This window comes from Lissotriton vulgaris, chromosome 7, assembly GCF_964263255.1.
Source record: "Lissotriton vulgaris chromosome 7, aLisVul1.2, whole genome shotgun sequence".
In the NCBI taxonomy this organism is placed as follows: domain Eukaryota; kingdom Metazoa; phylum Chordata; class Amphibia; order Caudata; family Salamandridae; genus Lissotriton; species Lissotriton vulgaris.
This window is the reverse complement of record NC_141695.1, coordinates 551,857,700-551,884,188: the sequence shown is the minus strand read 5'-3', so window position 1 is coordinate 551,884,188 and position 26,489 is coordinate 551,857,700. Positions and strand designations below refer to the sequence as shown.

Below are 26,489 nucleotides of genomic sequence, written 5' to 3'. Positions count from 1 at the left end.
TGCGGAATCAAGTCCTAATAGCTGTTCCATGATAACGCATACCATATACACTTAAGTGCATTATAATCCTCGCGGTTAAATGCTATCTTTGGTATTGCTTTATCAAAACATGTCGAGTAAGGTGTCATACGAATTGGAATACTAACCCCTCGCCAATTCTGGCGACGGGGTTAGCATTCCACCCTTCTAGAGGGACACGACATGTATGTAACTGTGAACCCCGGTTAAAGTTAACTGAAGCCTCAGCTCCACAAAATGGATGCTGCCACCACAGACACGAGTCTGACCCCCTGCAGCTGGGAGTCCTTCCAGCGAGGGGAGCCTGGACAAAGGGTTTCCTGTCAGGGGCGGTGCTAGCACCGTCCCAGACATGGTTTTGTGTATCCTGGGTAGGCAGGGCTTTACAGGAAGGTGACTGCTGAGTGGCACCCCGGTGCTCACTACGCATAGGCCGGTCTGAACCAGTTCCAGGGGCACACCAGCCCCTGGCCTGGGGAAGTCCAGCATGGCTGAGGGGTGTAACCACCCCCCACCTAGTCCCACCCATAGGCAGGACCTAGTCACCGGGTCAGCCCCCTTTTTTAGTATAAAGCTGGGAGCGGGCCCCCTGTTAAAATTAGATCATCTTTGGAATCAAGATACCACTTTCTTCGAAAGGACTTCACGATTTCTTCTTCAAGATTCTCCCTTGTGGCTAAGGAGTAGTCACCCTGCATCAAGCGGGCACCATCCTAAAGAACACTGCGGTCTGCTGCAAGTCCTTCATCACGAATCCGACGACCCAGCTCGACGAGACCCGGCTTCCCTGGCACCTCTGACCTCTACTCACCTCTACAGCCAAGCTGAGAACCGTGAGTGCGACGAGACCTCAAGGGACCGACGATCGCCAAGACTGCACGACATCTTTACTGCAAGCCCACCGTGTCCTCCACTGGTGAGTGCTTTGGGGTCCGAGAAGCCCCGACCCTGCGCAGCTCCAGCACCCAAGATCAGCCCCTCTGCATCTCCACGATCGGCGTGGGGCCCTTCTGCTGTTTGCTGTGCACCGCGTTGTTTGGCTACTAGCCGGCTGGCTTGTGGCCTTCTGAACGACGCCCAACGACTTCACGACTGCTGGTCTGGTTGCTCCAGGCTGGCCCTTGCTTCCTTGTTCAAGAGAGGCACCCCGGACCCTCCTGGTCCACTCCAGACGCCATTTTAGGTCCACCGCGTGGGCTTGAATTTGCCAAGGCTTTGTTGCCCAATCCTGGGTCCAGCGACGCCGACAGCTTCCATCTTCGTGGGACAGCTCGATCCTCCATCCTGGTCGCCGACAACGCCTCCTGGTCCGTGAGATCTTCGAGTCAAGCGTCACCCACTCACCTAGTCGAGGTGGCTACCATCCGGTGCCCTCCTGGTGCCCACTGACTACTGGCTAGTAGTCTCGAACTTGGTCCCCTCTGCTTTCAGGTGTCATCTATCTTCGAGATCCAGGCTTGGATCCAACTGAACTTTCTTCACTGGTCACCGGCCAGCATCTTTTCTTCCGGCTCCTGGTCCGTCTACGAGGATTCCCGACGTCTTTTCAGACCTATGCAGCTGCAGCCCCTGGGCTAGGTAACTTCGGCATTTCGGTGCCCCAGCATAGCCTCACTATCCAAGGGTCAGAATCTACTTTCGTTTTCTCCCTACCAGGTCGGGTTCGCCCGAGAACACTAACTTTCTAATTCCTAGCTACCATAGACTTTTGTCCCGCATCTCGCGTGAGAGTGCACACACTGCACCCGAGTCCCCTAGGCCTCCTAGAAGTAATCTAACGATTCCCTAGTCAAGTCCTAGCGATTCCAAAAGCTATTAGTACTGTACTTACCTGCTAGTAATTTCGCATTCCACTTTCAGAGTATATGGTTTTCCGTGCCCCTCGGGCATTTGTATATACTGTGCTAACTTAAGTATTTTTGTAAGAGTTTTGGTTTGTGCTTAGTACCCTGTCCTCATAAAGAGTACAGGGCTGTTGTGATCTTTAAATAAATAACTGTTTATTTTCATAACACTTGTGTGGTGTCCTTTCACTTGGTATTCAAGGGGTATATGTGTGGTAAACAGCTGGCTTAACACGCCCTCTCGAGTCTTTAGCCTTAGACTGCTCGTATCCACGCTACTAGGATAGCTGGTCTATAAGGTTGACTTACAACCAATCATCAATAAGGGTTGCTGGACTGATACATAGTGTTCACTAGAATAGTGAGCACTGCATATCAGGCCACCTTCTCACACTTCGTGCCCAGTCCGGAGCCACAAGGATAACCTGGGCCCGGTCGCGCCTGATCTTCTTCAGCACTCTGGGCAGAAGTGGTATAGGCGGAAAGGCGTACAACAGACCGCAGCCCCACTCGCGACGAAAAGCGTCTCCGAGCGAGTGCCGCCTTGGAAATTCCAACGCGCAGAACTGATGACATTGCGCGTTCTCTTCTGTGGCGAATAGATCTAACCAAGGCTCTCCCCACTGCTGAAAGAGACCTTGCGCCACGTCCGAGTTCAGACGCCATTCGTGATCCATCATGCACCGACGGCTGAGTTCGTCCGCCCTGGCATTCAGAGAGCCTGCCAGGTGTTGAACCACCAGGGTCACGCCCTGATGTTCCAGCCATTGCCATAGGCGCAGAGCCTCCTGGCAAAGGGTCCACGACCCCACTCCGCCCTGTTTGTTGCAGTACCACATGGCGGTGGTGTTGTCGGTGAACACTTGCACTATGCTCCCCCTGACAGAGGGGAGGAATGCCTTCAGTGCAAGACGAATCGCCCTCAGCTCCAGAAGGTTGATATGGAGCCGGGACTCCGCCGGAGACCAGAGGCCTCTGATCTCCGCCTCTCCCATGTGGCCTCCCCAGCCCTGGAGGGACGCATCCGTCACAACTACGTGCTCCGGCTGGGGTAGGGAGAGGGGTCTGCCACTGACCCAGTCGCGGTCCGTGAGCCACCACTGCAGTTGCCTCGCAGTGCCCTCTGAGATCAGGACATGATCGGATAGGTTGCCCTGATGCTGGGCCCACTGAAACTTCAGGTCCCACTGCAGAGCCCGCATCCGCCACCTGGCGTGACGCACCAGAAGGATGCAGGAGGCCATCAGTCCCAGAAGCCGCAGCGTCAACCTGACCGAGACCCGGGATAACGGCTGGAAGATTGGAATCAGAGCCTGAATATCCCGAACCCGCTGTTCGGGTGGGTAAACCCGAAACTGCGCCGAGTCGAGAACCACTCCGATGAAGAAGAGCTTTTGAGAGGGACACAGGTGTGACTTCGGCCCCCAGCAAGTGCAGGAGGTCGGCCGTAGTCTGGAGGTGGCTGACGACTGTCTGGGGCGAGCCCGCCTTCAACAACCAGTCGTCGAGGTAGGGGAAGACTGATACCCCCTGCCTGCGCAGATGGGCTGCGACCACCGCCATCACCTTCGTGAACACCCGTGGGGCGCTGGTAAGGCCGAAGGGGAGCACGGTAAACTGAAAGTGCTCTTGGCCTACCGTGAACCGCAGGTAACGCCGGTGGGCCGGCAGGACGGGGATGTGGAAATAGGCGTCCTGCAAGTCCAACGCTACCATCCAGTCTCCTGGGTCCAGGGCAGCCAGGACCTGAGCCAAAGTGAGCATCTTGAACTTCTCCGTCCGGAGGAAGCCGTTGACGTTCCGCAGATCCAAGATAGGGCATAGGCCCCCTTTGCCCTTCTTGGGTACCAGGAAGTAGTGGGAGTAGCAACCACGTCCTACTTCTGGCCCAGGAACGCGCTCGATGGCCCTCTTGGCCAAGAGGGCCGAAACCTCCTCTTGCAGAAGTTGCAAGTGATCCCCCGACACACGGTGGTATTGTGGTGGCATGGATGGAGGGGATGACTCGAAGGGGAGGGAGAAGCCCCTTCGGACAATTTGCAGCACCCACCTGTCCGAAGTGACTGTATGCCAGTGGGAGAGGTGATGGCGAACCCTGCCTCCCACAGGCGTCACATGGGCCTGGAAACTCGGACTAGGAAGGTTTCGAGGCAGGGGCTGCTGAGGGAGGTGTGGACTGGCCTCGCCGTTGGCCCCGACCACCGCCACGGCGGTTCCCACGTCCGCCACCGCGCTGCTGAACATTTTGCGGCGTGTGGCTGGCGGTCCGTGGTGGGGCGCCCCTTCCGTGGCCACGAAAGGAGCGAAAGGCACCCGATTGCTGGCGTGGGGCCGTAAGGCCCAAGGACTTGGCCGTGGCCCTGGAGTCCTTGAAACGTTCCAGCGCATGGTCTGCCTTGTCGCCGAAGAGGCGACGGCCATCAAACGGCATGTCCAGGAGGGTGGCCTGGACATCGGCCGAGAAGTTGGCGGACCTCAACCAGGCGTGGCGTCGAATCGCCACCGTCGTTGCCATCGCCCTGCCCAGTGAGTCCGTAGTATCCAGCCCACACCGGATAGAAAAGCGTGCTGCATCTCGGCCGTCCGCAAGGGTTTGGCTGAGTTTAGCCCTGACCTCCTCTGGGCATTGTGGCAGCACCTCCGCAACCGTGTCCCACAGAGTGTGGGTGTAGCGGCCCAAGAGACAGTTGGTGTTCACAGACCGTAGCCCTAAGCTCACAGACGAGAAGACCTTCTTCCCGAACTGTTCATATCTCTTGGATTCCCTGTCGGGCGGGGCCGACGGGAATGCGGTCTGGGAGTTTGAGGCCTGGATGACCAGGCTCTCGGGGGTGGGATGGGTGGACAAAAAGCATGGGTCGCCCGGTGCCGGGCGGTAGCGTCTGGCCACGTTCCTGTCCACAGGGGGGCCTGTGGCGGGCTTGGACCAAGTGCCCAGAAGAACGTCACACAAGGCCTCGTTGAACGGCAGGAGGGGCTCCGCGGAGCCGGACTGCGGTTTGAGGACCTCGGTGAGGAGATTAGTCCTCACGGCCGCGACGGGGAGCTGAAGGCTCAGGGCCTTAGCTGCCTTCGTCAATACTACGCTGTAAGCAGAACCCGCCTCCGAAGCCACAGTCGGGGGCGACGTAAATCCAGTGTCTGGCGAGGTGTCAATACCACTGGCCTCCCCAAGCTCATATGTCCAGTCCTGGTGTGACTGGCAATCACGTGCCAGAGGGTCCTCGGACCCCTCCCACTGCTCCTCGTCACCTGGCTCCTGGAGACCAGGATCAACAGCCAGGGCCTCCTCGTGGAGATAGAATTCTCCAAAGGCCGTCGGAATCGGCGCCCAGCGGCACCCTTCCGACTCCTGAGTAGGACCGTAGGAAACATTGGGGGCGGCAACCACATCGGCTGCCGGGGACGACACCTGAAGGGACGGCGCCGGTGAGGTCGTAGGGTCGACCGGCGAGGTCCCGGATCCGGAGCCGGATCCAGCGAGGTCGCGCGGCGCCGGGCCCGAAGAACCCGACGTCGTCGGGGCCGAAGCGCCCGACCCGGAAGGACCTCCAGACGGAGCCGATCGGCCCGAAGGCGCCACGGGAATCGACTGAGGAGGGAGGGCCCTCATGGCCATGAGGTACCTCTCGACCTCCTCCTGCGACGCGCCGTGCCCAGGGACCCGAAGGTGTGGGGCAGGCGGCGACGCTTGCGACTCCCGCGGAGCCGCGTGGGCGGTGTCGCCCGAGTCCCCGGCCGCATCGTGCGAGCGTCGGGGCGGGTCGGAGGACCGATGGTGTCGCTCCGACCTCTCATGCCTCTTACCTGAGGACTTGGAACCAGACGATCGGTGTCCACTCCAGGAACGTCGATGACTCCGACCTCGCGACCTGTCCCTCGACCTCCCGTGGGACCGGGACCGGGACCTGGAGTGGCGCGGGGCCGAGTGCCTCAGCTCGAGACGCTTGCGGGACCGCTCCCGCCTAGCCTTCGACGTCAGGGCCCGGCAGTCGGCGCAGGTTCGATCGTCGTGGTCGAGGCCTAAGCACTTCAGGCACCGGCGATGGGGGTCCGTGACCGACATGAGTCGGCCGCACTTCGAACAAGGCTTGAACCCGGGCATCCCTGGCACCGATAGTCGAGACAGTCGACTAAAGAGAAGATCAAAAAGGATCAAAATTTTCAGTCAAAAAGTGACTGGGGGTAGAGCTTCTTCCGGATCTGCGCTAGCTGGCGCGGAAAAAAGAAGAACTGACGTCAGCGCATGGGCGCCGTCTACGTACTCCGACGACGTCATCCCGGCGCTCACGACGCCGACGACGACGGACGCGGAGCCGCAGACGACGCCTACCAGCTACGCAAAAGTTTCCGGATCCAGTCTGACGCCTGGGGATATTCTAAGGTAAGGAATCTATCACTAACGTGTCTCTTTCAGATTAAGAAAACACACACACACTTAAGACTACACATGAGAGATCAAGTTTAGTCCTTACTTTGCTTCCTGCTCAAGCTGTTCTTCTAATTGTCCAATTTTAGCCTCTAAAGCACAAATGGTTGCCTTAAATTTTGACTTGACAGACCCCTCCAACTCTTGCAGTTTAGCTTTAAGCTCCTTGTTCTGCCTTTCCAGTTGCTGGCGCGCATTTTCACTTTTCTGGGCAGCACTGCGTTCGCCTGCCAGCTCAGAATTCAGAGTATCAACCTGTGGAATAAAAATGGGAAAAAGTGAAATAAGAAACCTTTGTTGCTACCATACATTGATTAAAAGGGTCAATTTGGTAAAAAGTGGGCTTTCATCATAGGACGTTCATTAACATTTACAAACACAAAAAATCTCTTGCATAAAGTGTAGGGAAACAGGCTATTCACGAGTTTTACCCCACATTGTTCCCCCATTTTGACTACTAGGCACTGGTGTAATGACGCTGAAATGACCTGAGACCTGCTATACAGGACCAGTGCATGTCCTCTGACCCATACAATGGTATAGTGCTCCCAGCTAGAGAGTTGGCTTACTTATGCCAGGACAGTGGCTTGTAGGCATGGCACACAGGGATGTGTCTCATGACGCCTCTTCACTTTGTACTGCACCAAAACATGCAGCCTGCCACAGCAGTGTGTGTGTGTGTGTGTGTAAAGGTACAGGGCGTCTAAAGGTGGCAGAGCAAGTGCTGCAGTCCTTTGAGGCCTTCCTTGGTCTCAGTGTTCTTGGTACCTTTAACAAGGGACTTACATGTGACCACGGAGTTGCCAATTGGGTTTTGCAACAGCACAATTTAGGGAAAGAACATAGGCCCCGAGTACCTGGTTGGCAGGAACCCAGGGCACACTCAGTCAAAGTACATCAACAGTTTTGCAAAAAGTGGGGTCAACCATGCAAAAAGAGACACTTTCCTACAACCAGGAGACCAAGAAGGTAGTTGGAATGCAGCGACATATGCTGTATAGAAGGCCTAACAACCATATGTGCAAAACACACATATATACCTGAAGTAAAAGACATCTACAAGAGATACGGAAATACTTGCAGAGACAGCCAAAAAAAAGGTATATTAGGATAAATATGCATATAAAAAACAAAATTCCCTGTAGATACAAACAAGTCATACAGGCTACAGTAAAAGTACATCCACTCCTCCAAAGGTAGCACACGTCCTCCGCTCGTGAGGGGGGAAGACAAGAAGTGGAGGAACGAGGGACACTCCAAGAACAGAGGTAACCAAGTAAGGACAGAGAATACATCCAACCATCGTAAAGAAGAGGTTACAACAGTAACTAAGGAGAAGACAAAAACAAAGCTGAGAAACCGAAACACTGCCACGTAAGAGTAGGAAGGGGAAGGCATCGCTAACTACAGGAAAAAAGGGCAACCGTCCAAGAACCAATGCCACCGGCTGAGAAAGGATGCCAGCAGGCAACAGCAGGAGAAGCACAGAATAAAAAGCATGTGGAAAGTCCACCATGAAAGAGAAGGAGGAGGAGAAGAAGAACGCTAGAGGAAATGAAGGGTTGGTGGAACTAAGGGCAACAGATAGTTGATTACGACAATTACACATTTCCCAACCTATGGAAGCAGGAGAAACAGGTAAGAAACCTGACCAATGCTTCATGGAAACTTGAGAAAAGCAAGGTAACCCCAGCCTCTTCTGAAGGAAAGATACCAGAAAAGGATCTAAAAATTAAGGAGACCCAGAGAAATGAAAGAACAGCATACAAAACAGCTACCCCACGGTGCGATGGCAGATATGTATAAAAAAATCCTGCAGGAGGTAACAGCAGCAGCTGTATTCCGAGTAGGTAGGTTTAACACTGAGATGGTAAAACACATACATGAAAACGAGACTGCTGAAGATAAACAGCATTAGGACCACAAGAAAGTAGAAAAGGGCCTAAACAAGAAAGCAGTGCCCAGGCGCAATTTGAATAATATGCCAAAAAGATGCAGATACTACAAGGCATTAGGGAGGTGGAGTTGTGAAACCCAGGCCCAAACCAATAAGAACATAATATAAGTAGGAGAAAATCCATGTGTCGCACAGAGTAAAACCGAACAAAGAGAAGGTCCACAACGAAGAGGATTGAAGACCGGAGCAAAAGTGAACCAGGACAAGAGTGTGCCTGCTTGTGGTACCAGTGTTGTCCAGCCAGAGGGCACAGAAAATATGAAGAAGAGGTTCCTACATCGATAGTAAGTGCATAGATAGCTCACAAAATGACTCTGAGGCCTACAAAATAAGGTCCCCAAAAACGGGGATCAAGTCTATACTGCATCCACACAACATAAACAGAATATCTGCCACAGAGTGAGCATTCAGATAGGAAAAATCAAGTGGCAAAAAGAAGCTGTAAGAACAAACTCCCACAAGACTGCAAAGCAAGATATGTTGCAGGCGACTGGAAACAAAATCTGCACTAACCGCATAAGTGAGAAGAAAAGTACCTGCAGAATGCAGGAACACAACACAGGGTGCAGCCCTGCAAATTCTAGAGAACTCATCCTATGAATGTGGCCAAGAGTCAAAACAAAGGGAAAGAGAAATGACCCGATAACCTTAGTACAACAACAGAGTTAAGACACTGTACCACCAAGACTATCCCTGAAATGGTGTAAAGCGGAGTCGGCGTAAGCACCAAAAAGGGAGGTGCCATCAAAAGGCATGTCAATCAAAGTAGTTTGCAAAGCCTCTGAAAATCTACCATGTGCGCCAACGGAGATCAATGGAAGAGGCCCTAGTTTGACCAACAGAATTGGTGGTATCCATATCACAGCAGAATTGGTGGTATCCATACCATAGCGGATTCTAAGTGTAGCAGCTTGCTGCCCATCTTCTACCAGGAGAACAAGAGCATTCCAAGCTCCCTCCGGAAGTGAGGGCAAGAGTCGCTCCATCAAGTTCCACATGGCATGGGAAAAGAGGGCAAGCACACAAGAAGTGTTCATAAAGCGCAAAGCAGCATTAGAAGAGAAAATACACTACTACACATTTCCTGGCCTGTGACTCCGCCAGCGGGTTCTCCCTCGTTCGATATGAATGTCAGCAGCCCTACATGCCAAGAACAGATGCATACTGGTAAGTAGCACATTCCGTTCGAGGCATGTGGGCTGCTGAATTCATATCTGTGCATAGAATGTATAGCAGTCTCTCCCTTAGTGGTGGTTGCCCGTGCCAGCTGCAGCAGTCTGAAAAAGAGTTTGGAGAACAGCCTGTCCTACAGCTGCTTGGAGTGTACATCTACGCAGTAGTGTCTGGTGAATGTATGTATGGTAGACCATATGGCTGCTCTACATATCTCCTCTAGAGGAATGTTTCCTAGGAAAGCCATGGATGCCCCCATTTTGCGTGTGGAATGCGCTCTTGGGGGAACTGTTAAAGTGCGTTTAGCTTTAATGTAATATATTTGGATGCACTTAACTATCCATCTAGCTAAACCATTTTTAGGTTTTGCCTAGCCAATGCGTACGAAGTACGCATGCGCTAGGAAAAATCTTATGTTTTGCAGTGGGGAACAGGGACTCGCCCCCTCCTCCCATTGGCTAGCTCCATAAATGGAGGCTAGCCATTGGGAGACGGCACTGTCCGTCAATCCCGGACCAGATTCGGGGGCGTTCCCGAGAATTTTTCCCTTTTGGTGACGTCAGCCGAAAGCCTGTTCTCGGGAACGCTCCCGAATCTGGTCCGGCATTGACGGCACCCGTGGTCTCCTCTTCGCCTCTCCTCCCCCTTTCGCCGTGTTGCCTCTTGTAGCGTTTGCAACCAGCGTCTCATTGCAGGCACTTTTGACTTCTCTCCGCACATGCACTTTTCGCTTCGTTCTCTGCAGGCACTTTGAACTTTCCCATCTGCACTGTGACCCCTACCCCTGCAGACGGCAGTGCCCACCGATGCCTGTAGGCCCGGTGACGCAGGCCTGCCCGCCACCCCCACACGCCGCGGCTACTCACATCGTAGGCTTGGCCGGCACGGCGGGGGTCTTGGTGCTCATGCTCCCCACATTCAGCCGCGAGGCCCGCAGGAAGTTGAGCTCGGCGTAGGTGATATCGGTGTCCAGCTTGCCGGTGCGGGGCTCGCTCTTCTCACGCCACTCCATGGAGGCCCTGCACGCAGTACCAGCCTCTGGCCGCTCCTCTGATGCCCTCCCTCGAGGCGCGGGGCTCCAGGCCCCTCTGCGCCCGGCCTGCCCAGCGCCCCCGCCCGCCTGGAGCGGTTTGACACTTAGTTTGGGACACGATGGTCCCAGCACTGAGCGCTTTTGTCTTCTCGCTGTTGTCCAAACATCCCAAGGTTAGGCCGCTTCCTCCGGCTGCCTGCTTCAGTGGTTACTTTCTGTCACTTTACCTCCCCATCTTTCTCTTCTGTCCTTGTCTGCATGTTACTTCTTTCTCCCTCTTTTCTGTTTTTTAATGCTTATTTTCTCCTTCTCTTACTTTCTTTTGCCACCCTCCATGCTTGCTTCTCTTTCATGGTCTTAATTTGCTTTCTTCCTTTCTTATTCCTCACGTTCCATATGCTCCTGAAAGTTTCTTTTATTATTTCCCCCTCCCGCCTTTCTCCCCTTAAGTTACATTTTCTTTGATTGTTGTTTGCCTCTCCTCGCCGGTGCTGGAAATAGGAAAAATGATGCTCCGGGAACCGACAACTTTGTGGTCTGAAAAGGGGTGGAATCACAGAGGCCCCGAGTCAGGAGGGACTGCGGTGTCAGGCGCAGCAAGGAGTCTGTGGACACCCGCCTATCTGAGAGTGCAGGTGCACTATTTGTACACTCTGACCCTTAGTAAACCGACAGCAAGCTAAAAAGCCAGGGACTTAAATCACAAACCGCAGAGATATCTGTGCACCCATCGATCACCGGGAATAAAACTAGTACAATAGCCTAGGGGGCTAATGCACCTGCTGGAGATTAATCAGTGCAATAATTAATTAAAGCCAACGCAACATCCGTATATAAGCATGTTTCATATATTTAAAACCTTGGCTAATTTTTCACGCATCACCATGCAGTGGCAGGCCATATCAGTACTAAAAATAAAATTCGGTAGTCAAGCTGCTACACAAGAGAGGTACATTACTATAAGCCCACTGTAGTTTTATCAAAAAGTGCATTATGTCCTTTTTCATTAAAACATTTATTATATTAAAAGCAAAGCAATCAGTTCACATTTCTGACACGGACCCGCCTGGATTTGAACCTATGACGATTAGGTCGAACACAGGCCCATGCAGTGGACGCATTAGTTCACTGAGCCACCAGACCCAGATAATCATTGAATGTGTATGCTTAGGTCAGCTTTCTGATGATGGTAGACGTTTGAGAATGCTGCTCTCTCATTATTGAGTATTTCTGATTATAGCAGATTTTTGATATTTCAGGATTCTAATTGTGCTGTGTTTATTGTGGATTTCTCGAGCATATTTACTGTTGCGCGATGACTTTTTAAAATGTCACTAAGTAAACTGGAGTATTTATGCAATCCACTGCCTAATTGTCAACTGAGGAACATGGAGTACGGTCACAGTCGTACCATCTCTGCTTGACCACATTAAGTAACCTACAAATACCTTGATGTCACTCTACCTCCATTTTCTCTTTTGCATTTAGTATGAGCCTTTATTGGTCATTATGTCAAGGATTTATCGTTTTCATTGTACTACAGTAAGAAGACATTTTTAAGGTTATGTCAGAATCCGGACAATATGATTTTTACTTGTCGCACATGGGTTTTTCTACGATATTGATTTCCTTAAATTACACATATTTTTGGATATATTTTATTGTGAAAGCATAAAATCGACAATTTTACTTGCATTTTGTTGAATCTGTGACTCGAACTGGAAATGTATTCTTCATGATTGAGTTTTACATTTACAGTGTGGGTTTCTTGGAACATCTATTAATTGCCTCGATAAGTAATGGCTGCTCAAACTATGTGTTAATTTCTGCACAGGTAAACAAAATAGCTTTGAGGGGCTGGTAGATGAAAGATGAAGGATTTCCTATAAGGGCGTTCCCTGACACTTCTCTCACTCACTTTTGTTCTCATTCACTCTGAAGCATATACATTCATTCAAGGAGAGGAGTAATTGCCAGAATTCCTAGTGCACAGATAGCTTCAGTTTGTAACACAGGACCTGCAGTGTGAGAAGGTGGCCTGATATGCAGTGCTCACTATTCTAGTGAACACTATGTATCAGTCCAGCAACCCTTATTGATGATTGGTTGTAAGTCAACCTTATAGACCAGCTATCCTAGTAGCGTGGATACGAGCAGTCTAAGGCTAAAGACTCGAGAGGGCGTGTTAAGCCAGCTGTTTACCACACATATACCCCTTGAACACCAAGTGAAAGGACACCACACAAGTGTTATGAAAATAAACAAGATATTTATTAAGAATCACAACAGCCCTGTACTCTTTATGAGGACAGGGTACTAAGCACAAAACAAAACTCTTACGAAAATACTTAAGTTAGCACAGTATATACAAATGCCCGAGGGGCACGGAAAACCATATACTCTGAAAGTGGAATGCGAAATTACTAGCAGGTAAGTACAGTACTAATAGCCTTTGGAATCGCTAGGACTTGACTATAGAATCGTTAGATTACCTCTAGGAGACCCAGGGGACTCGGGTGCAGAGTGTGCACTCTCACGCGTGATGCGGGACAAAGTCTATGGTAGCTAGTAATGACAAAGTTAGTGTTCTCGGGCGAACCCGACCTGCTAGGAGGAAAACGAAAGTGGATTCTGACCCTTGGATAGTGAGGCTATGCTGGGGCACCAAAATGCCGAAGTTACCTAGCCCAGGGGCTGCAGCTGCATATGTCTCAAAAGACGTTGGGAATCCTCGTAGACGGACCAGGAGCCTGGAAGAAAGAAGTTGCTGGCAGGCGATCAGTGAAGAAAGTTCGATGGATCCAAGCCTGGATCGAAGGAAGATGACACCTGAAAGCAGAGGGGACCAAGTTCGAGACTACTAGCCAGTAGTCAGTGGGCACCAGGAGGGCACCGGATGGTAGCCACCTCGACTAGGTGAGTGGGTGACGCTGTGCTCGCAGATCTCACGGACCAGGAGGCGTTGTCGGCGACCAGGATGGAGGAGTGAGCTGTCCCACGATGGATGAAGCTGTCGGCGTCGCTGGACCCAGGATTGGGCAACAAAGCCTTGGCAAATTCAAGCCCACGCGGTGGACTCAAAATGGCGTCTGGAGTGGACCAGGAGGGTCCGGGGTGCCTCTCTTGAAGAAGGAAGCAAGGGCCAGTCTGGAGCAACCAGACCAGCAGCAGTGATGTCGTCGGGCGTCGTGAAGAAGGCCACAAGCCAGCCGGCTAGTAGCCACACAGCGCGGTGAGCACGCAAAAGCAGAAGGGCCCCACGCAGATCGTGGAGATGCTGGAGGGCTGATCTTCGGTGCTGGAGCTGCTCAGGGTTGGGGCTTCTCGGACCCCAAAGCACTCACCAGTGGAGCACACGGTGGGCTTGTTGCAAAGAAGTCGTGCAGTCTTGGCGATCGTCGGTCCCTCGAGGTCTCGTCGCACTCACGGTTCTCAGCTTTGCTGTAGAGGTAAGTAGAGGTCAGAGGTGCCAGGGAAGCCGGGTCTCGTTGAGCTGGGTCGTCGGATTCGTGAAGAAGGACTTGCAGCAGACCGCAGTGTTCTTAGGATGGTGCCCGCTTGATGCAGGGTGACTACTCCTTAGCCACAAGGGAGAATCTTGAAGAAGAAATCTTGATGTCCTTTCGAAGAAAGTTGTGTCTTGATTCCAAAGATGATCTAATTTGAACAGGGGCCCGCTCCCATCTTTATACTAAAAAAAAGGGGCTGACCCGGGGACTAGGTCCTGCCTATGGGTGGGACTAGGAGGGGGGTGGTTACACCCCTCTGCCATGCCGGACTTCCCCAGGCCAGGGGCTGGTGTGCCCCTGGAACTGGTTCAGACCGGCCTATGCGTAGTGAGCACCGGGGTGCCACTCAGCAGTCACCTTCCTGTAAAGCCCTGCCTACCCAGGATACACAAAACCATGTCTGGGACGGTGCTAGCACCGCCCCTGACAGGAAACCCTTTGTCCAGGCTCCCCTCGCTGGAAGGACTCCCAGCTGCAGGGGGTCAGACTCGTGTCTGTGGTGGCAGCATCCATTTTGTGGAGCTGAGGCTTCAGTTAACTTTAACCGGGGTTCACAGTTACATACATGTCGTGTCCCTCTAGAAGGGTGGAATGCTAACCCCGTCGCCAGAATTGGCGAGGGGTTAGTATTCCAATTCGTATGACACCTTACTCGACATGTTTTGATAAAGCAATACCAAAGTTAGCATTTAACCGCGAGGATTATAATGCACTTAAGAGTATATGGTATGCGATATCATGGAACAGCTATTAGGACTTGGTTCCGCAAGCTGCAGACAGGCTCAGCTCATGCCAGAGCACCATCTCACACGATTCCAAGCACTCTGCCTTCAGGATTGTCAAGGCCTGCCATAGGAGTGACTGATAGGAATCTGTGTGTCTATTTTAGGGTTAGGTATAGGTATACTACACCTACAGCAAAGGGTGATTACACGACTTTGCCCCAGCTGTCATGCAGCCAGTTGTGTCAAATTTAAGAGGCCAGCCAGGGGTGGCATAATACATGCTGCAGCCCCTGGCAGCCCTGGGTACACCTATGCCCTGAGTTACAGGGTCTGATAAGGTGGCCCAGTACCAATTGGAAATGTACCTAGGGTACATGGAATCCATTTTAAAGAGAGAGCAGTAGGCCTGGGGTCCTGATTGGCAGGATCCCAGGTCGACTATGTCCAAAACCAGCTAAAACACAGGGCAAAAAGTTGGGGGCAACCATAGTCAGGATGTACCTTCCTACATGCAGTTCCACTTTTTATACATGGGTTGTGGACCAGGGTCAACGGACTCGATAATTCTCGCCTCGGTGCCTACTCTAACCAGGGATCACACTCGGAAACTGGGCATTAAGCTTGCCTCATCTCTACAACGGCCCCCCACAGACGCCGGGGATGCCTGGTTTCACCTTGAAGATACCCAGAAAGGGACCATCTCACAGGGAAAGCCAGGACGGATTCCCCAGCGGTCTTTAGCGCCAGGATACTCCATGGAGTCACAGTGCGCTTTACACGTACACCCACATTAACATTAACATGCATGTACACCATGTAGGTGCACCCGGGACTCCACTTTTCCTTAATATGATACTAATTTGTGGTAAGGGAAAATAGTGTTCTAGATAGCAGGGGCATTATAACTGGCCCCTCTAGAATGAGAGTCGGTGAAAGTAGGGATTCAGAAACAACTGGGGTGATGATACGATCTCAAGTGTGACTTTCAGATCGTGGTTGCTAGTTTCTGAAACTATCTTGCTGTCTAACTTCTTATACATAATTGTGTTTTGCTGCAATGAGGATTAATCTACTCTACCCATTTCGAATTAATCCTCTGCTAGATGTGTGGCCTCTGACTCTCCTCTATGTGGTCTGTGAGCTGCAGGTCGCAAATACAGTGCTAGACCAGGTGTGACTCTCTTCAGCTGATATTCGTGGCAGATGATTCCCAGACTAGAGTTGGTTTCACATTTTTCATTGCCTGGTTGGTACATTTTGTCATCTGCTGTGGATAGGAGAATAGTTTAACAATATTTTTCTCAGTTTGGAGATGGGAAATAGTTACAAAATGGCTGAAGCGTGTGTGTTTTTCTTTTTGTTTTACCTAGTACAATGTGGGGAGACTGAATTATAGCATGCGTTTTTGCTGGTCATACCCACCCCTGATCCTCGTTGTTGTCCATTTTAGCCTCCTCATAGCTCTGATCAGCAAGTCATTATCCCAATCTTTGGGGCATAATATGGCTATTCCTACGTTGTATATAGAGAGAGCGGGGTACCTTACCCAGCCTTTCCGTTCTGTATCCATACTTTGTGTGTAAGATTTCCTTCGCTCTGAAGCCAATATAATTCTTAACAGAATACTACAACGATGTGCTATAAAAGGACAGTAAAAATTGGCTTTGGGTCATCTTCTGGGAAAATGGCTGTCACCTACTTCCATGGCAAACCCTGGTCTTGCAGTACAAACTAATACTGTGCTGTCTGTTCTGGGATGGCAAGTCTCACAATTTCGAAAAATAAAGCTATTTACTACTAAACAACAACACCATTTATTTATCTGTTTACTCAAAAAAACATAGATGAAAATTTTAACATTTACAATGCCAATAGCTCTAACATTGTCAAAGGCAAAACCATTGCATTGTAAATGCTTGTTGGAAATGGGGTTGCCCTTGTGCTGTGGTGAAAAGGCAACAAACAACTGTTTTGTTTTCCAGAAATCTTTTGTCCTGTCTATATAATATAGGAGAGCCCTCTTAACATCTAGTGTGTGTAGAGCCCTTTCAGGTATTGAATGTGCATTTGGGAATAACACTGGCAGTTCTATTGTTTGATTGATGTGGAAGTGGGATACCACTTTTGGCATGAATTTAGGGTTTGTCCTAAGCACGACCCTATTTGCGTGAATTTGGATGAATGGCTCTTGAATAGTTAGGGCTTGCAGTTCGCTAACTCTTCTAAGCGAAGTAATCGCTACGAGAAAAGCCACCTTCCATGTTAAAAACTGTATTTCACACGAGTGTAAAGGTTCAAAAGGTGGTCCCATTAGTCTGGTTAAAACAACGTTTAGGTTCCAGACAGGTGAAGGTGGGTGACTTGGGGGGATCACTCGTTTGAGCCCCTCCATGAATGCCTTAATTGCAGACACTCTGAATAGCGAAAGGTGCTGCCTGTCCTGATGGTAGGCTGCTATGGCAGATAAGTGTATCCTTATGGATGTATAGGCTAGATATCAGCGGTGTAGGTGCAAAAGATAGCATATGATATTTTGAGTTGATGAGTCTAGTGGGTTTATGTCATTGTTGTTATAATAAATGACAAAACGTTTCCACTTTGCTGCATAGCATGCTCTTGTTGTAGGCCTCCTTGCCTCCTTGATAATGTTCATGCAGTCAGGAGGTAAGTTTAGGTAGCCAAACTCTAGGACTTCAGGAGCCATATTGCAAGGTTCAGCTGCTGCGGATCTGGGTGCTGAATGTCTCCATGGCTCTGCGTTAAGAGACTGGGTGTTAGTCGTAGTCTTTGATGAGGCACCACGGAAAGTTCTAGGAACGTGGTGTACCACGGTTACCGCGCCCATGTTGGAGCAACCAGGATTAGCGTCATCAAATGCTGGCGCAGTTTGCGTGCCACTAGCGGTATCAACGGTGCTGGTGGAAAAGCGTAGGCAAATTTGCCTGACCAGTTCATCCATATCGCATTGCCCGGAGACAGCGGGTGTGGGAACCTTGCGGCGGAGTACTGGCATTTTGCGTTTTTTTTGTTGCAAACAGGTCTATCTCTGGTTGTCCCCACTGTTGGAAGTATGGGTGTAGCACTGTGGGATGAATCTCCCACTGGTGCAGCTGTTGGCTGTGTCTGCTGAGCAGTTCCGCCATTTGATTGTCCTTGCCTGGGAGGTGTTCCGCCATGAGAAAATTTTTTCTCTGAATGGCCCACTTCCACACGCTCTGAGCTAGATGTGACAGCGGTGGAGAGTGTGTTCCTCCCTGTTTCTGTAGGTACATTGCAGTCATGTTGTCCGTCTGGATCAACACGGTCTTGTTGCACAGATGTACTTTGAACGCTTTCATTGCCATAAAAATTGCCATCAGCTCCAGTAGGTTGATGTGCATTTTCTTTTGCTGCGTGGTCCATAAGCCCTGCACTGTGTGGTGGAGGACATGGGCTCCCCACCCTATCAGGGATGCGTCTGTCGTCAACACTATTTGTGGTACAGACTCTTGGAACAGTCGTCCCTTGCAAAGGTTTTGTGGATTCCACCAATGCAGAGAGTTGTATGCACGACTGGTCACCAACACTAGGTCGTTCAATTGACCTTGAGCCTGGTTCCACTGACGTGCTAGGTACTCCTGCAGCGGACGCATGTGTAGTCTCGCGTGAGGGACTATGAAAATGCATGAGGCCATCATGCCTATCAGTTGCATAAACACTCGGGCTGGGAGAGAGTGTTGGGGCCTGAACCTTTGTATCAGCGTCTGAATGCTGTTTATTCTGGCAGAATTTGGCTGTGCTTTTGCTGCCAGAGTGTCTATCGTCGCTCCCAGGTACTGTTGCACGTGGGCAGGCTGAAGATGGGACTTTTGGTAGTTCAGCGAGAAACCTAAACTGTGCAGGAGGTGAATAGTGCGTGACATGTAGCTGGCACATTGCTGGGCCGACTGTGCTTGTATTAGCCAGTCGTCCAGATATGGATAGACATGAATATGCTGTCTTCTCAGATGTGCAGCTACTGTCGCTAGGCACTTGGTGAACACCCTCGGGGCTGTTGTCACCCCAAAAGGAAGGACTTTGAATTGGTAGTGCTGATTTTGTATTGTAAACCTGAGATATTTCCTGTGTGCTGGGTGTATCGGTATATGGAAATATGCGTCTTTGAGGTCTAGTGTTGCGAGGAAGTCTTCGTGACGCAACAGTGGTAATACCTGCTGTAGAGTGAGCATGTGGAAATGCTCTGATAAGATGTATTGTTTTAGGGGCCTGGGGTTCAAAATTGGTCTGAGAGACCCGTCCTTTTTGGGGATTAGGAAGTACAGTGAATACACCCCTGTATCCTGGTGTTCTAAGGGTACTAGTTCTATGGCCCCTTTTTGTAGCATGCTGATGACTTCTTGCTGCAATAAGTGTAGGTGTTCTGCGGACATAGGACGGTGTCTGGGAGGTATGTTGGGTGGTGTGGAGGTTAATTCTAGGCAATAGCCATGCTGGATAATTTGCCTCACCCACCTGTCTGTAGTTATGTTTTCGCAGACTGGCAGGAACTGCTGTAATCTTCCCCAGACCGGTGTTACATGGTCTGGGGGTAGTGACTATAAGTCACTGTTTGGTATTGGTAGAGGATCTGGTGGTGTTATTCCCTCGTCCTCTACCCTTGTTGTTATTGCCACGGTATCCACCTCTACTGTTTTTGTTGTAGGTGTTTTGCGTGTTCCCTTTGTTGTATGAGGTTTGCTGTGTTGAGCCTCCTCTTGCAGCTCCTCTGTTGCCGGAGCGATGAAAGGAGCCGCCTCTGTATTGTTGTGACTACAAGGCTCCCATAGACTTGGCTGTCTCTGTATCCTTTTTCATCTTGTCTAATATTGTGTCCACATCAGGACTAAATAAATAATCAGGGTTTACAGGTTGATTGAGTAAAGTGCTCTGAACCTCATTCTTAAACCCAGAGATGCGGAGCCACGCATGTCTTCTGAGCATGACACTGGTATTGATAGCCCTGGCTGCTGTGTCTGCCGCATCTAGCGCACATTTGATGGAGGCGTTAGATATTAGCTTTCCCTCTTGTATTAGGAACTCTGCCTGTTCCTTATAAAGGTCAGGTAGAAGCTGGAGAATTTGCTCTAGTGTGTCATAGTGTGTCCTGTCATGCCTGGCTAACAGGGCTTGTGTGTTTGAAATTTTCCATATGTTAGCTGCTTGAGCAGCTACCCTTTTGCCTGAAGCCTCCAGAATCTTAGACTCCTTGTCTGGAGGTGGAGCCTCGCCAGTAGTCTGAGAATTAGCACGTTTACGTGCATTGGATACTACCAAAGAGTCTAAAGGCAGCTGTCCCTTAATGTATGTAGGGTCCACTGGTGCTGGCCTATATTTACTCTCTATTCTGGGGTTAATGACCCGTGCCCTGGTTGTTTCCTTAAATATGTCCCCTGCGTGTTTAAGCACCCCTTTTAACATTGGCAATGTTTGGACTGATCTTTCAGAAGTGTTGAAAGTGTCAAAGAGGAAGTCTTCCTCAATGGGGTCTGCATGCATCTCCATGTGGTGATTGTATGCTGCTCTTTCTATCAATACATTGAAAGTAGCTGTGTCCTCTGTAGGCGAAGTCTTAACAGGGTATGCAGTATTGTCTGGAATGGGCTGAGAGTCTCCAGGATCTATAGGGTCAGTCCATGGTTGATTCTGGTTGTCCTGGTCATTGTCCACCAGATAATTGTACTGTTTATTATCCTCATAGTCCACATCCTCATCTGTGCGTGTGGGAGAATATGTATACGTTTCTTGCACATGTGGTCTGATAGGCTCAAAGAGAATTGGAGATGTAGAAGTGTCTCTTTTCTTTTTGACTGGTATCTTATAGGTCTCAGCGTACGTGTCTGGTCTGATTTTCCTCTTATATAGGGTAACTCTGCCAGTATCGGGGTCAACATACAGTTTTGACTGTTCATCTGTTGAGGGCTCTTGCTCTTCAGGTGCTTTAGCTTTTTTCCCCGTTATCGCCTTTTTTTGTCTGTGTCAGTTCGATTCCGGTTGTCGGTTCGACCGCTTTTGGCTTTACGTGTGTTGGAATTCCGAATTTTATCAGTCCGAGGGACTTTTGTGTTTCAACAGTCTTTTTAGTCTGTATGAACTTCTTTGGAGCCGTAATTGTTATCGATCCGAATGTTCTCGTCTGTTCGATAACCACTTTTAAGCCTTGTCGTCGTCTTTGGAGCTTACTGCTTCGGAGCAATGTTTTGCTGCCTTGGCTCGACGGACCCCTTCGGTTCGATCCTTGCCTTCGGCTCGAGTGTCTTTGTGTGTACCGGCCTTGGTTTGTCGACTTTCTGTTTCGGTTCGACAACCGTCTTCTGTTAGAGTCCCTTGTTTGTGTCTCTTGGTGTCGACATCGATCTCGTCGGTTCAACGGCCTTTAGCTTAGGCTTGGACATGGGTGTACTGGCTCTCGGCTCGACAACCCTTATATGCGACCCAGCCGGGTCGACGACCATTTTCTTTTTGGTCGGCTCCGATGGATCCACATCTCTCGTCCGAAGACTGTAAAGTCTATCAGTTTCGGTTTCTGTTTTGGTTCCATCACTTTCGGTTTCGATTTTACCAAGCTATGGTAATGTTGCACCGATGGCTCTTGTCTTATATTCTTAGCCAGGCTGAATTGCGGGGCTATAGAATCAATGTTATGATCTTGGCTAAGGCCTTCCGGCGATGCCTCGACCTGAGCCTCTGGAAGAGTATCAGTAAATGTACTGGGCTCCGTACTCACGGTTGGCCCAGTGTCCTCGCCGGAGTCGTCCTCGACGGCTCCGATGCCTGGATCGTCGTCCCCTACCTTGACGATGTCTTCTTCGTCGACGTAGTAGTTGGAGTCATGTTCTGACCCCTGCTCCGACTGCTGATCTGAGTCTTCAGCTTCGACAACCTCTTCGTCGTCTTCAAAGATATTTTCCGGGTCAGGCGCTGGCTTCTGCATCGTCTGCCTCGCTGCTCGTCGAATCCGAAGTGTCTTCTTTGATCGAAATTGTGCACAAGCTAAGCAGTCGGCTTGATTGTGTTCTGGAGATAAACACTTGTTACACACAGGGTGTTTATCTATGTGTGGATATTTCGAGTTACAGTTGGGGCATCTTTTGAATGGACTTCGTTCCATCGACGATCGGTCCCTTGGTGTCGAAAAGGCCACGCGGCTCGATTAGACGTCCTGAGTAGAAAAAACAGGAATAAAGTTGTCGGCACCGATCGAATAACAACACCGACGACCCCGAAGCCTTTTAGAAAGTTTTTAATCGATTCCGAACTCTGAGTTAAGAAAATACATCTGAACCCAATGTCACTGTAGTCCAGGGGAGGAGCCACCTATCTCGTGATACTTCGAAGACTCTTCCAGGACAACAATGTGCAATCATCCGGACCCAACACTAGGCGGCGATCTATGCACAGATATGAATTCAGCAGCCCACATGCCTCAAACATAATTTTCAATACAGGAAGAGATACTTTGTTTTCAGGATCACAGTACAATGCAGTGAGGGACCAATTCAATCCTATGTAAAAAATACAGGTGAGTAACTTACAGGTAAGTAAGCAGTTCTCAAGTTCAGTCACCAGGGGCTTGGGTCAACACTGGGCCAGGGTCTGATCAAGGTAGGTACTGTACCAACAGCGGCACTAGGGCGGGCAGGTGCAGAGGTCACTGGGCCCAATACTACCCTATGGAGGCTGGTGGTACCTCGAAGAGGCACCGGTTAGAGGTAAGTACCTGCAGTTCAGGTACACAGGTCCTGGAGGTAAAGATCAGCACTCGAGGGGCCACTAAAGCGCACTGAGACTGCACCACCAGCGGTGCAGGGGAGGCCGGGTGAAGAGTGCAGAGGAATCTTTGGGGCCGTTGAAATCAATGGAGATCCTCTTTGGGGAAAACGACTGCAGGCTCAGTTCTGGAAGTTTTGTGAAGGAATCCCATGACTGGAGAGGTGAGTTGGATAGTGGGGGGGGATGTCGGTCACCGTTGGTTGAGCACTGTAGGAAAGTGGGTATTGTTGCAGTAACTCCCCCACTTTTTTAAAGACCACTGAAGTACTTTTGCCTTGATGTGCCCTTGGTCCCTGCCAATCAGGTTCCCAGGGCCTGTGTTCTTTCCCCAAAACGAATCCAATTGGCATCTCTAGCCACAGGTCAGCCCCTGGTAAATGGTACCACAGGTACCCAGGGCACTGAATAGGGAAGACCTCGAAGGGCTGCAGCACTTATTGTGCCACCCTTAGAGGCCCTGTATCTTTACACACACAAACACACTGCCTTTGCAGGCTGCGTGTTTTGGTGCAGAACAAAGTGAGGAGTCGACATGGCACACATCCCTGTGGGCCATGCCTACAACTCACTACCTTGGCATAGATCAGTCACCCCTCTAGCAGGGTGCCCTATGCCAGTGGCAAGGGTGCAGGTGCATGAGCCCTGTACACCTACAGTGCCTAAGTCCATTCTTAGTGCTGCCATTAAGCGTATTTGGTGCTGGGAGCTTGTCATTACGAACTCCACAGCACCATAATGGCTACACTGAAAACTGAGAAGTTTTGTATCAAACCTCTCAGCACATTAAACCCACACTGATGCCAGTTGGAGATGTAATGAAAACTGCACACAGAGGGCATCATAGAGATGCCCCCTGAAAAACGACCAGCCTCCGGATGGGTTCCCTGACTGGTACACACCAGCCTGCCACCACGAGAAATGTATCTGGGCCCATAGGGTGGGAGCCAAAATACACAAACTGAGGGCAGAGGATTTAGAACAGCACACAACAAATTAAAAAGTGTCCTGAGGTAGCAAATGGTGCACAAAACCAGGGAGTACTTCCCTCTATACTCCCCTGAATGCAGGAAATGAATCCCACAACAAAATTGCACTGCAAAGAGGTTTCAGCACTCATATACATCAATATTAGTTTGTCAAATCAAAGTCCACGAATTAATAGCACAATAAGGAAGAATTGTCCAAATCAGTGATGTGTATTTTTTTCGAAATAGACATTCTGACTTCTGTAACGTGCGGTTAAGGGTATTGAGGAACCTCATGAATACTTTTTTCGTTTGGAATAGAAATACTGCGACCTGTGATGGAATACACTTTGTGCCATATATTGAAGCCCTGACGAAGTCTCTCAGGAGACTAAACGCATTGGCTATGTCCTATGGGGTTGTGGAGAGAGAATTTATTGTTGAAAAATAAAGTGAAAGCTGCATTTAAAAATACACATCACGGATTTGGACAATTCTTCCTTATTGTGCTATTAATTTGTGGACTTGATTTGACAAACCAATATTGATGTATATGAGTGCTGAAACCTCTTTGCAGTGCCATAGGGTGGGAGCCTTCGCTCCCTGAGCCCAGAAACAAAGCCTTCTGTGGTAGGGGAGCTTCAAATGCCTGGCAGCCTTTGTAATGCGACCCCCAGCCTCTCCTGCTATCAGGAGCAGGCCCCCTTCCTGTCTCCCCTCTGCGGGAAGACAGGCGGGGAAAACTAGCCAGCCCAGAAGGTGTGCCCACCTCTGCCAACTCTACCCCTAAGGTGGGGGAAACGAGGTTAAGCTCACTCTTGCAGATGGCAGGCACTCCCCTATCAGGATAAGGAATTGTGCTCAACCCCCCACGGTCAATAACTGACCCCAAGACCCCTAAATGCCCCCTAAACACAGTATTTAGAGTGGAAGCCCTGAACCGAGAAAGCAGATTCCTCAAACCTTGGAAGAAAAAGGACGAAAGAAGACGCCCAGCAGAGGAGACTGCAGAGAACAACTGACCTGGCCCCAGCCCTATCGGCACGCCAGCAGTCTCCAGAGTTCCTGCGCCAAAAATCGTCTTGTCCTGCAGCCAGCGTCCTCTAGAACCCCTAGGAGGACTGACTGCCTTCAACAAAGACCGGATCTCCTGTAAACAGCAGCCCTGTTCAAAAGAACCTCCAAAAACAGACTCGGAGCCTCCTGGGGACAAGGAAAAATGATGCCTGGATTTACCACTGCACCCGTCGCCAACGGCCTGAGTTCAATTGGCCCACCGGTCCCAGCGAGGACCCCCAGTGCTCCAGGGTCCGAGTCCAATGTGGGTTGACCCCTCCATGACTCCCTGACGTCGCCTGCAACCTCTGCACGGAGACCACTCCCCACCAGCGAGTGGCCCGGTAAGGTGAAATCTGACCTCAAAAGACACCCCTGCATCCAGTCGCCCTGCGCCCTCGAGAAGAGAACCTGAGGTGCACCTTCTTTCCTGAGCCCTCCAACTTACCTGCCCAGCTGTTGGTTCCTCCCGGAAGTCTTCCTGGTCCGAGCTTGCAGCTGAAAACCAAAACCGAAAATCCCCATTGAAAACAGGGCACCTGTGCCAAAACAGCACCTTGCACGCAGCTGCCCCTGCGCCACTGCGGGTGCACTTTATATGCCAAACTGGATCCAACCTTTGCCCTGAGCTTGGCTCCCACAACCGTGTGGCCTGCTCGCCATCAGCCACCAACAGGTGGCCCCCTATCCCCCACTGGATAACATTGGGCCTCAGCACTCTGCACCCGGCTGCTGAGGGTGAAACTAGAGTGCATCCTCGACCCTGGGGGTCCCCCGAGTCTAACCCAGAACCCCAACTCCCACTACCAAATACTTACCTCAAAACCGATAACACTATTTTCATCCATAGGATAACATTGACTGTCTGTGAAAAGTTTTTAAGTGTGGAGTTTTGAGATTTTGTATAATCTAACAACACCGATTTTACTTACCTGTTTTCAGGAAATGTCCCAGAGTAGTATTTAGGTATACTACTCTGTGTAAGCCTAGTAACCTTGAAAGTTACTTACCTGCTATTTTACTCAAAAAGCCTATTCAAGTCTATGTACTGCATTTACTAAGTATTGCATTTCTCTGCATCCATACTGTAAATCAAAGCAAAGTGCATATACAATTATCATTCAAACTGTATTTCAATTGCATTACTACTGTAAAATACTTATTACTTGGTTATAGAAAATAAAATAACTAAAAGATAATACAAAAACAATTGGTCTGAAGTTCAGTCTTTGAGTGTGTGGATTCATTTGCTGACTGAGTGTGTACAACAAATGCTTAACACTGTCCTTTGATACTGCCTTACTGCTCGACCACACTACCACAAATAGAGTGAGGTGCTATCTACCTTTACCCCTGCCTACCTTTGGGGTTCCACTGGCCTATGTGCACACTATACCTCACTTTGGTATAGTATATACTGAGCCAGCTTCCAACAAGCACACCATGGCCGGGGGGCTGTGGGTGCAGGGGTGTCTTTCGATGTCGGATTTTCTCACAAGATCTGGTCGCGGGGACCCTTCAGGTTGAGGCTACAGGCGTAAAGGGGGAAGTCGTCCAACGCTGGATCTCAGATCAGGATTGCTGGGGCGACCTAACTGGGTCAGTGGGCCAACTGGACTCGGGCGTCGGGTGCAGAGTGGTGCAAGTGTTGCTGATACACCAGGATCCTGAGTCCTTGTGTTGGTTTCTTGGCTGGACAAATCAGTTGTCCATGGGAGACAGGAGTCTTTATTGAAAAAAGCACATGTCCTCCAAGGTTCTTAGAGGTTGCTGGCTGCAGGCCACATAGGTTTTTTGGAGCAGGGTTGCTAAAGGAGGAGAAGACAGGTCGGTAGGGCTGGGGCCAAGTCAGTTATCCTATCCACTGCTGCACGGCTCTTCGGTCCTACTTAGGTTGTCAAATCGGAGGAATAAGGTTCAGGAGGGCCATTAAAAACTAAATTTAAGGGTGTTACTGATGTCGGGGCAGTATCCACTGGCTACAGTCAACTA

The 26,489-nt window shown here is 50.2% G+C and overlaps 1 protein-coding gene across 7 annotated transcripts in view; it reads right to left on the bottom strand.

Annotated features, from left to right (window-relative positions):
- MYH10 (myosin heavy chain 10) overlaps positions 1–26,489 on the bottom strand; it is a 1,221,191-nt gene that overhangs the window by 149,754 nt on the left and 1,044,948 nt on the right. For all 7 annotated transcript variants that reach the window (XM_086930637.1, XM_086930640.1, XM_086930641.1 and 4 more), the window contains one exon: positions 6,338–6,546. In XM_086930637.1, the coding sequence (XP_086786763.1) occupies positions 6,338–6,546 (209 nt within the window). The remainder of the gene's footprint in view (positions 1–6,337; positions 6,547–26,489) is intronic.